Genomic DNA, 14,021 nt, shown 5'->3' on the forward strand with positions numbered 1-14,021 from the left:
CCCCCCACCCCCCCCCCTCCCCCCCAAAAAAAAATTTAAAATAAATTTAAACATGTCCGTAACCATTGATTATCTAGTTGGTAATTGTGATTCATTGAAAACGTAATAATTACCATACTGTCATAAATTATACTCATGCCTAATTTGCCCCCAAAAAATCGTAGTTATCCATGAGATAATTCATGACTGTTCGATAAGGGCACACTCTGACTTTCTTTTAATGGTGAAGAAGATTATTGGAATCCATGCCTACCACACCAAAAGGATTATTTTACAACAATGGTAGAGGGAAATAGAAAAATAAATCCAAGAGGGCCCTCTATAACTATTGCGAAGAGCGAGAAGTCCATGCACTTTCCAATTCAAACTATAGAGCCGATAATTGTAATTATCTATCAGTTTGATTGCACTTAAATTTTAGTTGTCTCCACTTATATGATATATTGTTTGTACTAACACGTACACATCATTCATATTTTTAGTTCATATATATTTTCGTTCCTTAAGATTATATATAATGCTCACGCGTAAGCATACCAAAAGAACATATAATCTGATCATGTAGACATTCATGACAAGCAAATAGTCAAGCACCAAGAATCCAAAGGATCAACTGCTTGCACACATTTTGAACGGGACCAAGAAATAAAAGGAACAGATAAAAGGAAAACCCAGCATTGAGAGAGTACTGGAACAAGCGTTTATTTTTTTAAATATCTTATTAAACCCATGTCAACGACCATAGTTGACCTGCGTGATGCCTCCACCCTTTTTCCAGTCCCATAATCCATCAGCCTTTACATGAACAAATAGTCTGCGTCAACGAGGATAATTGACCTGTGCGATGCCACATCATTAGTATGACAAAAAAAATTTTAAAAAAAAGTCTTAACTAATTGGTTTTGAAATACATATGATACCTAGTCGCTTAAAGAAACATAGCAAGTTATCCTTAAAAATATCAACATACATGGTAATACTAAACTGCTGAAATGCAAAGCTGGGTTAAAATTAATTTGACGAAATATTTTGTCGTAAGAATTATTTTGGAAGTCGGTGGTGTTTTATTGTGGAAGAAGCTAATGAATTTGTCATTTGTATTACTCCTCATAATAACAACAAAAATTACAAATATTTTGACTTTTGGATAGCTGTGATGGTAGAGACTGCACTTTTGCTCCATTAACCATGCGAATATCATTGCTAAGTTGTGATGATCTTCTTTGTGGTTATCAGGTTTGGTATAAGGAGAGCTATTTTCTACAAAGAACTAAAATTTATCTCCTACCTATAAATATAATGATAAACAAAACCCATGAAAGGGTAGAAAACTCACGAAGAGTAATAATTTGTTAAGAAACCAAGCTTAGGGAACCAAGAGAGATTTGGAAAAACCAACAAAGACCAATTGCGTGTCAAAGAGAACTCTCAAGGCTTGTTTGGTACATGGGTAGAGGGAGGTAAAAAGTTTGTCCTATTAAACATTATCTCATCTTTACCCATATTTCTTATCCTTCTAAAACTTCACTCAGGATAAAGTTAACCTCATATAAGAGTAAACTCCTAATTCAATTGTAGGAGAAAAAGGAGCGAACAGTTCTCAAACATACAACAAGCCTCCTGAAACTTGAAAATTAACTAGATCACTTGTAAAGTAAAAACTAATAACCAACCCCTTGAATAGTTATAAAATTACAAAAACAACCTTAATAATGTAAAACTCGGTAAAAATCACAAAAAAATGAAAAATTCCAAATATAGAATAACACTAAAAAATTAAAACATAAAAGTAGGTCAACTTTAAAATTTAAAGAAAACACCCTAAATGTTTTGAAAATCATAGAAAACATCTTAAAATTTTGAATTTTACAAAAAACCCTAGAAATATCAAAACTTACAAAAAAGTATATTTAAATTCTAGAAACTCCAAACAGCCTCGTAAAAATTAAAATTTGTAGGAAAGACCTTGAAAGCTTTGTAAATTGCAAAAAACAACCTCAAATTTAAAATTTTACAAAAAAATTTTCCTAAGAATTTCAATCCTACAAACAAACAGTACACTAAAAATATAGCAATTACAAAGACCCTAAAAATTTTGGAACTTGTAGAAAACAACTTGGAAGTTTTGGAAAATACAAAAAAAAAATCCTTCAAACTTCAAAATTTTAAAAAAAAAAAGCACCTTGAAAAATTCAAACAACAAACTGACAATATAGGACTACAAACCTCTTTAAAATTTAAAGTTTGTAGAAAACAACCTAGAAGTAAAAACAGTACAATAAATATTGTCAAAACTTAGAATTTTACAGAAAACAGACCTAAATTTTTTAAAAATACAAACAGTAAACTGAAAATTTTATAAATTTGAAATTTGTAAAAAAAAACACACTGAATGGTTAGAACATTGCAAAAAAAAAGCTAAAAGTTCAAAAAATTGCAAAAAAAAAACCTCAAATTTTGAAATTTACAAAAGATTATTGTTTGTAAGTTTTGATCTTTTAGAGTGTTTCTATAAATTTTGAATTTTAAGGGTGTTTTCTTCAAATTCCAAAACTTTGAGAGGTATGCTTGTTATCTTATGTTGTCATTGTACTTTTTTAGGATTTTTTGTAAATTTTGGATTATTAGGGTTTTTTTGTAATTTTTAAAACCTCTAGGGTTCTTTTTGCAAATATTGAATTGTGTAGGAGGTTTTTTATAATTGTCAGATTTTTTTTAGGAGGTTGTTTATAAGTTTAATATTTTGAGGGGGCTGCTTGTAATTTATGCATTCCATGTTGAGAGTAGTAGAGATCCTTTTGTGTTAAATTTTAACCCTAATGAGATGTTATACTAAACACAAGAATGTTTCCCTCACTAATTGTTCTAGGATAATAATTATCATGTTAAAGTTTAACCAGGATTGCTTTAACCTACCAAATAAGCCCTTTGTGGAAAGAGCTTGTTGAAGGCGTCGCAGAGCTAAGGCAGACCAGTACAACTAGGGCAACAGTGAAGAGAATGAAAACTGGCGCCCTTGGAGTGGTGCTAAGGGGTTGTATTTAGAGACCAAAACCTACTAGCATCGCAGAGCTATCAAGTCGTGGAGCTATCGACGCTGTATTAGTAAAATAATACTATTCTTTGGTAAAATAATACTATTCATTATAGCTAACTACCGTTCATTTACATTAACTTTAGTATACAATAAGCACTTGTTACAGTGGCAATGGAAAATATAATGGAATGCCCAATATCCAAATCTTGAATGCAACATTAACGGCTAAAATATGCTTAAAAAGGTGATATGTGTAAGCCAAAGGCAGAAGCATTACACACCCCTGGATTGGTGTTTGGATCTATTGCTAACTTAGATCCTACAGGTAGAGAGAGCTACTGTGCACGAGACTCTTTCTCGCTATCCACAACACGCCCGTCCTTGAATGATCTCCTAAGCACGTTGCAAAAAGACCAATTTGTTGTGAGTGATCGTGGGGACGTGGGGGCCACGAACGGCCACACCCACGTGAGCACATCCACGAACGCGGAGAAGAGCTGGAGGCAAAGCGCGTGGGGCCACGAGCGGGAGCAAAGAGCGGAACAACCCAAGGCCCACCCGACTTTGTGAGTTATAAATACCTAGTTCTTCCTAGGGTTTCGTGAGCAGGTAAGGGGAGAACGTGGGCGTTCAGGTGCGAGCAGGGGCGAAAAAGCGGCTACAGTGGCGTGAAAAGAAAAGTGCAGAGAAAAAAAATACAGAGGCTTTTCGGCTGTAGCAAGGGTTTGTGCATCCCTTTGGAAGAGATATTTGTGTGAGATTTGAAAGCTTGTTTGAGTGTTTAATTTGTGTGATTGTAAACCCTATTTGTATCCTCTCTCTCTCTCTCTCTCTCTCTCTCTCTCTCTCTCTCTAATAATAGATCCCCCCTCCTCCTTGCCCCGTGGACGTAGCCAACTTGCCGAACCACGTAAAATTCGTTGTCTTGCTGTGATTTGTAATAGCTTGTTTAGGTTCTCTCGACAAGTCAGTTCTAGAACTGATGAGAGGAAGAGTGTATATCCCACTTTGTTGAGATATATCACTTTCGGTTCTTGTTTCCTTTGTGAATCAGGGATTTAGTTGTGATTTACTCTCTTGTTGTGCATCAAAGGTGCTGCCGAAATTTCCGATGCGCACAACATTTGTATGTGTTTTTATGTGTGCTTGAAAAATGAATCCTCAGTCGCTAAGGGAGAGTTTCACTCAAGAATAAGATCAATTAGTTAACAATCAAATCTTCTTAAATAAGAATAAAGAATTATGGGAGATCGAATCATATCCATGTTAACCACCAAATGGTAATCCCTGTTTGGATGATATACATTTCAATAACAACTTACCTTTATCCTCAAGATGTTGTATCTTGGTTGGAGGCAGCCATTAAGTGCACGCTAAGTCTATTACTAACAAAAGGATTTGTAACATCATGTAGCTCCAAATCCTACTCTTATAAGACTTAGCAGTAGACATTTCGTTTTCAATGACGTAACTAATAATAAAGCCCAACCAAACAAGTATATGAGGATCTTATGTAGTTAGAACTGCACGAGTCTACAACTATTTTGGACCAAATATTCTATTTGGATGCTTTGTTACTCAAGATGCAGCGCATGTGACGCCACCTATGCGTCTAGTGTAACTTGGTCCGGAATCCGTTTGGATGCTCTTAGATGCACAATTTGCTACACTTATCTCGAACGATGTCACTATGGTTGTCTGTGAAGTGTTAAGTTGAGATGCAGTCAAGTTATAGGAATAGGCTCAAGTTTGATTTGACTTACTCCAAGCCAACTTGAAGATTTTCTAGCCATGATTCTCATCGATCTTATAACTCAAATACGGATTAATTTTAAAAGACAAATCTGATGCAAATAGATTAGCCTAATCTATCTGCATTCATGTAACTTTGCAACCCAACAGAAGTAAATACGACCAAGAAAGAAACTACACCACAATTTGAATAGAAAATAAAAAACGAAACATGCGTATAATCGTGTTCAAAATAATGCGTGAGCGATGAAACTTACATTTATTAGAAGAGGACCATTACAACTTCAGAAGGAGCAAATGAGGATCTCAATCGACGTTAACTGTCCATCCCATCTTGTCTTCTACGACGCCCGTTTGGATTGCAGTGAGGGATTTATACAACTTCTGAGTGACAGTGTCTGGTCCAGTTTTATACTCAAATCTGTAAGGTAAATAATAACACTCTTTAAAAGAGTAGGTTTCGATAAATCTTTTAATGAACAATATTATGTTTAATCTTTTTAATTATTATATTGTTACTTATCCAGTCCTAATTAAAGAAAATTTTAAAAACTGAGACATAAGTTTAGTGAATTCATATGAAAGATAAGGAATTGATGACTAATTTATTATATCTTGAAGCATTTATTGGTCTGAAAACTTCACATTGTTCACTAGACATTGTTATTCAATCACCAAACTATTTTATTTGTAAATTAGAGATTAATCTAAATTAATTAGATAATCTTTTTGTAACCAGTGATCTATAAGATTAGACAATAAAAAGTATATGCTAACTAAACAATCAAGTCTATTTCAGACATTATTCATCAACGAAGACGTGTATACAAATAAGGTCAATTATATTTGATAAAGTATAAAGAAAATGACTATGAAGTAAGATCCCGTCATAGTTCCCATCACACTATAATTAAAATTTAAGCTAATATGAGCAAACTAAGATACAATTTCACAATATTTAGAGGGGTGTTATTGTGCTTGAGAGACGATTATTGATTACCATATTGCTCAAAGCCTCCAATTAATCTTATAGACTGGTTTGAGGGGGAAAAAGGATCCTCCTCCTTTTTTTAATAAATTAGAATTGTTTTATAGTAGTTATCTATAGTCTTGATTATTATATCTTTGTAGTGTGTTCTTTAAATTTCTTATCATTAAAGCACCAAAAGAATTCTGTTTAGCTGATCCGTTTCCCCTACTGTCTTCCAATCTGGGGTATAGATAAAGCCTCACTCCATTTACTCCGAAGATTTCTTAAGAGTTTGAAATAATTCTCAATTGTTCTCTCCCAAAGGTCCGGCTTTGATCTCTCTACTTTTTATTCATTTTTTTATTCAACTAGGTTTTATACATGTGCAATGCCCGTCGTTAAATATCATGGTTAAGTACTTTTTGGCTTATTTCCTAACTAAAATTTGTTCCTCGGTTCTATTTTAATAGTTTTTTCTCACTTTTGTCTCTTAAGTTTAACATTGCGATTATTTATTCTCTTTAATATTTGTTTAAATAAACTGCACCCTATTTAAATTTTTATGTTGATAGTTGAATGGATGGAAAACAAATATAATTTGAAGCCAATTTGAATTTTCATATTATTTAGACTGACATGAAACCAAAACAGTATTGCAAACGTGAAAAACATTGAAATAGTGTTATATAAAAAAGGTGAATATTTAAAACCAATAAGACAAGATGATTAATTAAAAGTATGCTAAAACGATACAAAAGATAATATGAAGTTTGTTCCAAATCATTGATAGACTTTATAAAAACTTATAAACTAAAGATTAATGTCAACTTTAGTATACTTTTATATAATAAAAATATCCACATAAGCATATAAAATTACTGAAAGAAGTTCACGAAACTCCCTTCTAAAGATTCCTAATTTCACTCAAAATAATTAAACTATTCTATAAAATATTTAAAAAATATTGTCTTTATTTCTTCTGTTTTATTTTTATTAAGCTGAGATTAATCCTTTTTCACCTTTATCTTTTGTTGTGCATTTCTAGAATAGTATATTCATCATCTACAACCGATTGTAACATCAAGCTAAAGCTGTATTTTTGTGTTATTATCTTTCTTGGGTTCGCTAATCTTTTATCTTCTTGTTTAACTTGACAAAAAAATTGAATGTACTTCTAATGGTCAACACAAATTTCTTGAAATACAGACTTTGATTTTTTTCCTATTTCAATGAGAATATATGTTAATTCCATATATATTAAATTCTTTGTGTTCCTAATTTGTTACTTAAATAAGACTAAGAGCTATCTTTTTTTTCTCTATAATGAATTTTTCTTATGTGTATTCAATAAGAGTTTCTATTATGTCAATAATATTACATTTGCTCTATCCCTATTATTTTTCAGGGAGATCTAAATTAAATACCTATATTTTTCATGGCCAATTTAGCTTAGATTATAATATTAATATTTAATTTATTTAGTATTTGAAGAACAACATATGAAATTTATGAATATTTGCTAATTTTGCTTGCATCTTCTATAGAGAATTCTTCTTTGATTGTGATAAATTTGTTAAATTATTCTTTAGTAGAACTCAGTCGGTGCTTATTTAATAGTTATGTCTTATGGTAATATCAATTCAAGTGATTCATGTACGTTTTCTAAATTTAGATTTATTTTCGTCACTTTCACCTTTGCAATGGAAATAGCTTAATCTTTTGAATGATATTTCTAGACATTCTAATAGTTTCTTAATACGTAAGTCCTTAAATTATTTTACCCTATAAATATTTTTTCACATCAGAGATTAATGTTTCTAAAGTATAATCAATTAATGCTAAGATATTATACTATAGTTGTTTATCATTTTCATGGATTTAAACTTTTATCAATTAATGTTACTTATGTATTTTTACTGCTCTAGCGTATTAAATTATACACAGTTACTTTGATTAATATAATGATGATAATTTTTAAGCTATCATATTTTTTTTAAATTTTTATTCCTCAACCGAATATTTTTAATCAATTCTTATTGTTTTTGTTACCAACATCGACTTAGACTATTTCTAGATGTTGAAAAATGATTGTAACCCTTCTTTATGGTTTTGAACTTTAAGGGTGTGATTTGTAATTTTTAAGACTTTGAGAGTGTTTTTTTAAATTTTTACTTTTACATTTGGTAGATATAACTTCTATATTTCATGTGTTGGTGGTAATTTCAAATGTCAGCAAATTTCTTGCAACTTTGAAAGTTTGAGGTTGCTTTTGTAATTATTAAAACTTTGGATTATTTTTAAAAAAAATTAGATTTCAGCAATCTGCTAATAGTTTCCAGATGTGATGTGTACTAGTTATAAATTTTTAAATTTTAGAGTTTTTTGTGATTTTTAAATTTTGAAGGATTTTTTTTTGTACCTTTTATAAACTTTCGAGGTTAATTTTGGTAAATTTTAAAAATTTTGGTGCCAAAGGGTAATTTCTTGAATTCACTTTTATTATTTGTAATTTTTTTATAATTTTAGGGTATTTTTTATAATTTAAATTTTTAAGGGTGTTTCTATAATTTTTAGAATATTAAGAATATTAATTGTAAATTTTAAATTTTTCAGAGGCTGCTGTTAATTTCTTGATTTCATGTTTGTTGATTTTAGTTTGAAACGTCAGAAATTTTCACATGCATCATGGTAATCCCTTGAATTTATCTATATTTGTAAGGATCATGAATTTTCGATACTAGTTAAAATAATTTTTTGGTATTTTAAAATATTTAATTATGATTTTTAAAAGAGTATTTGTATTTTTCTCGATTTTCTAAAAATTTTCTATGATTTAAAATCTAAGTTTTATATTTATTTAAATAATATTAATATTTATAAATTAATTTTATGCAATGAAAATTTCTAGAATTTATCCGTTGTGTTATCGATACTGTTACGTATCATTGTGAATAATACGTGATATTATTATTATTATTATTACGTATATTTTTGTATAATACGTTGTATTATTAATTACGTATTATTTGTATAAATTTTTGTATTATTTCTATTGTTACATATTATCTGTCGTATTAGTATAACTGGTACGTTTTACTGTGTATATAATTATCCCATAATTATTTGATTTTAAATGTAAGTAAATATATTTTTATTATTAATTATTCTCATTTAATTGTATAATATGTGTATATTTCGACTATTTTGTATCAACTGTTGTATTAGCACAACATGTACGTTTTTATTTGTAGATAATTATTCTGTAATTAGTTTAATTTTTAAGTACTCGTAATTATTTATTTTAATTATTTTTATTTTAATTCTCTAACCCTAACCCTAATATAATAATATATATATTATATAATATATAATATATAATATATATATATATATAATATATATATATATATATAATATATAATATTATATCTTACATCCCTTTTATCTTGTCGATTTTCACAGCAGCCGGCACCACCTCCTTTTTGCTTATCTCTCCTCCCCTCTCTCCCCTGGACCAACACACCATCCTCCGGCCAAAGCTCTTTCGCGTCCAGCACCTCATTCACCGCCCGACACCTCCTCTACTCCGCCCACCCCAAAGCCCCCCCAGCCCGCCTTCACCGCGCTCAACTTCTCACCCCTCGTTCTGCAACCCACGCACCTTCACCATCTCCTTTCAGCTGCCCCACCACTCAGGCCGCAACCGACCCACCGCTCCCCTCCAGAGCCGTCCGGCCAAGCCCAACGTTACCGCTCTCGAACCACCTGAACCTCGGCCGAGTCCACTCTCCAACCTGCATCATATCTCCATACCCCAACCGCGAGTTATCCAGCCTACAGTCGAACACACGTCGCCTTTCATCTCTCCGCCGCTGCCTTGACCGTCGCCGCTCTACACCGTCTCCTGCCCGACTGCCTACCAGCCCCGAACTCGACCAAGCAACCCCAGTCTCAACCTTAGCCCGAGCTCCCCAGCCTCTACACATGTGACCGCCGCTCACCGTGCCCAGCTCCACCTCCCCTCGTCGTTGTCCAAACCGCCGCTCTACAACCCTTCCTTCCCGCGCTGCCCACTCCACCCAGACTTCCGTCGCTCCGAGCTCGACCCAGATGCCGTAGCGCCACCTCACTCCCCGCAAGATCTCCACCACACACCGCACACCAGCGACACGACCCGACACGTCGTTGGGCCGCACTGTCCGAGCAGCGCCTGCCACCACCTCTCCCTCCTTCCTCCCGACCACCAGATCTTGCTCCCGCTTGCAACCACCACGAGATGCCGAGTTCCTCTCCGCCGCGGCCCTTCGACGAATCCGCGGCTACACATCAACACAGTGGTGGCGCGCTGTGCCGCTGACCCCACCCCCCCCCGGCCCTATTAACCCCGTCGTCAACGTTGACAACGTCGATCCGTTCGACACAACCCGAAGCAAGATCCCGCTCTCCCTATTTCGTAGTTTGAAAATTTATATTTATTATGAATTATTTGCATAGTTTATTTGTGACGTATTTATCTGCGTGGGCTTGTTGATGAAATTATGAATTATATGTTTATGATAATTTGTGATATAATTATCTGCGTGGATTTGATGAATAATATTAAATAAATTATAATTATATGATAAATAGTGTTTTTAGAATAATTATAATATATTAAAAGAATTTATTTTGGCAGCGGAATCATTTTTGGATAATTATATTAATTAAAAAGAATTTATTTTGATAACGGAATCATTTAGAGAATTTATAAAATTTAAAAAGAATTTAGTTTGAAAAAAAGAATTATTTTAGATTAATAATGAGAAATAATTTTAAAAGAATTTATTTTTTGAGAAAATGAATTATTTTAGAATAATAATTGATGAGAAATAATTTTAAAGAATTTATTCTGAAAAAGAGAATATTTTGGATTATTATAATGAGAAATAATTTTAAAAGAAATTATTTTGGAAAAGGAATTATTTTTTTGAATTTACATAGTTGTTGTTCATGATTACATTTCATGTTTTGTGAATATTTACTGTATTCGACATGTCATGATGGGGTTGCGTGAAATTAGTGTTATTATTATCTCATTATTGTGTTTGAGAACCTTAGTAGTTCATAACTTAGTGGTCTCGTGCGTCATGAACAGACCTAATGATATGTGTGGGTGAGTTGACTGAGTTTAGGTGGTGAACCAGAGTTTCAGTGTGGAATACGACTATTGATTTAGAAAAACGAGAAGAGTTGGGATGGAGAAGTTAATGTTCATGTGCTTGGATGTGACTGTTGATGTATCTTCCAGCTCGTGTTAGTGAATTCGTGTAGTCACTGGGGTTGGTTTGTTGGGTTAAAGTGAATTCGTGGTCACTTTAGTCTGTGACCTGTTTCATCACCTGAGCTTTGCCTGAGTTCGAACCAGGCCGAGATCAGATTGCATGTGGTCCTCTGACCGATTCGTGTAGCGATATTGGATGCGCGTAGAGGATTTGTAAACAGTCAGTTATCCGGTGATATGAATGTTGATTTTATATGAGATGTGGACCAGTGAGTTTTAGGATGGCTAGTTACATGACCTCGTTTCTTGGCTAAGTATAAATTCATGTGAGACGTAGGTCAGTTGTGTTTCTTTTCATACATAGATAGGGGTTAATATTTAATTATCTATAATTTGAGATATATGGTATATACATGAGGGTTTCCTTGTTTGGATTATTTCGCTCGACGTACTGCATCTCTTGTTGTAGATTTTTAAGTATTAATTTTATCTAGTTGTATGACATTATTACTTGGATGATTATTCTGATCGCTTGCTGCATGATCGACTTGTTACTTGATTGATTTTGTTGAATTTCCAGTTACACATTTTTTTTTTATTTCTATTATCGTATCGTTTTCTGCTTGAGTTTTCGTTAGCTCTATTTGTTTTGTGGGATCTTGTTGTGTGCCATGCACGCTGACGTACACCTGTTTTCTTTGGTGTACGTTAAACTTAGAGAAAGAACAGGATCAGCTAGGAGATCGTCAGGAACCAAAGGATTCTTAGCATGGGTGTCTTACAGACAGAACAGAAGAAGCCGAAGCCTAGTGTTTCTTTTATTAGTTGATGGTTCCAGCTTACTTTTGTAGTTCTTTCTTTTTCCCGTTGATCGATGTATTTTATACTTCTCCAGTATTCATTTGTTCAGTTTTGTATAAGGACATGTTGACCCGAATATTATATCTTGGATGATCTTCATTTGTGATATGTAATATTTTGTTCTGAGTTTGTCTATTATATTCTTGCTAACTATGATCGGGGACCTGTGACTTCGCATTGTATTTATTTCTAGACACTTAGCGTATTAGGTTGAGGAGAAATATTTATTTTTATTTGTTCTCCTTAATCTAATACGTCACGGACTTGTTTACGTTCTGATTCTGGATATTTTGGAAAGCGGGGCGTGACAGGCTTTAGTGGTGGCCCATGTAGGTCACGATCCCGAGTACTTACTAATAAGAATATAATGGATAATTTAGACGCATATCATATTTTATCCGTGAGACTATTCTTGAGTCATTATCCTATTCTCTTGATAGATTTTGTTTTATCCCTATGTTATCACTCTTTGACTCCGGGGCTTCCCACTATTCTTGTTTCGTCGTTTCGCGACTACATGCTCTCTTCCTATAAATCATCTTTCCTTATACCGGTCGTTATTATATGTGTTATTATTTTTACGACTATGTTTCTTTGGTTGACTTATATATCGTTGATTGTATTGATTTTTGTATTATTTATTACATTATTTTATGTATCATACACTATGTTATATTGTGTATTTTCACTGAAAATATCTACCATTACTTATATATTTTTAATTGTTCAAATCATGTTATTAAGTGTTTTGCATTGCCCTAGACTCCACATATACATCACATAACGTATCTGATTTTCAGATTATTTTCTCGTGTTTAAATATATTTTCGCATATCTAAATTGTGTATGAGTGCGTTTTATATCTTATCATCCATTATTTAATTATATTTAGATTATTGTATATTGTTCGTATTTTGTGATATACTTTAATTAGTTCATGATTTTAATATTCTACATATGTACTATATTCTTATCCTTTACATTTTTAGTATATAGTTTTTATTAGTAAGTTTTGTCTTGTTAGATTATTTTAGTATGTTCGCAATTGGTTTCGTTATTTCTAAGAGCAATGTATTTATACTTTAATATTCAAGCGTTTATTCATATTGTTAGGTTTGGGGTTTGAGTTACTATTTTATATAGGTTTTTTGTAATATTATCTTGTATCATTGAATATTTTTCTTTTATAACTAATATAAAAGATTTTTTTTAAATAGAGTTTGTGGGTATGTATAATATAGACTCATGGGTTGTTTATAGTACATATGTGTATTTGTTGTTGCTTCGTTTTTGATATGTATTGTTTTGTCGTTGTGATAATATATATTGTATACACGTGTTATTTTTCAGTATTTGTTTTATGGTATTTTTAGATTTCTACGACTTTTATTGTGTTATTAGTTGTTGTTCATTCTCTATTCATTATTTTCATTTACTTGCGTTGTGATTTACTTTTTATTCTTTTATATTTATTATTCTCTTTTTCATTATAGTGTATTCACGTAGATTATTATATTTACGATGTTATTTTTATTGATTTATAGTCATTCATTATTTCTAGTATCAACTGTGTAACCATGTTTATCTAAAATATATCAGTGTTTTTATTATACGGAATTATGCTCTTCTTATGTTTTCATTTGCTTATATACCTATTCTACCTTTCATAGTTTTTTATATATATTATACTTCTTTATCTAGTAGTATGTTTGTGAGTGTCAGTATTGTTAGTAAGCATTTATATTTCAGTGTATTCTACGATTTTTGTATGTGTTAATTTATTTTGAGTTTTATACTGTCAATTTGTTTGTTACTTATTTGAATGCATTGAGTCCTTCAATTATGTTTTTCTTTGTCAGATTGGTATTTTTTATTATTTTAACTTGTGTTATTTTACATCATATTACTCTTCTGTTTCGTTTCTCTTATTTTTGTATTTTTTCATAGATCATATTATATCAATATCGTTTTGTTCTTATATTTTTCTTTGAATAAGTGTTGTTATTTTTTTATGTGAGTGTGTGATGTTATGGCTTTATAGTTTGTGTATAGGGTTATTAAAGGTTGTTACAATATGTGTGTTTGTTTAGCTTTGATTTTTGTGTTTTTACATATTGTATTATGGTTACGTATTTAGTCAA

General features: G+C 31.9%; 1 protein-coding gene across 1 annotated transcript in view; it reads right to left on the reverse strand.

Annotated features, from left to right (window-relative positions):
• Positions 512-14,021, reverse strand: part of LOC109851322 (branched-chain-amino-acid aminotransferase 5, chloroplastic-like) — a 31,801-nt gene continuing 18,291 nt past the window's right edge. The window contains exons 10-11 of the mRNA XM_020421395.1: positions 5,047-5,210; positions 512-837 (exon numbers count right to left, since the gene is read on the reverse strand). Of these exons, the coding sequence (XP_020276984.1) occupies positions 5,096-5,210 (115 nt within the window). The 3' untranslated portion in view covers positions 512-837; positions 5,047-5,095. The remainder of the gene's footprint in view (positions 838-5,046; positions 5,211-14,021) is intronic.

This window comes from Asparagus officinalis, chromosome 8, assembly GCF_001876935.1.
Source record: "Asparagus officinalis chromosome 8, Aspof.V1, whole genome shotgun sequence".
Classification (NCBI taxonomy): Eukaryota; Viridiplantae; Streptophyta; class Magnoliopsida; order Asparagales; family Asparagaceae; genus Asparagus; species Asparagus officinalis.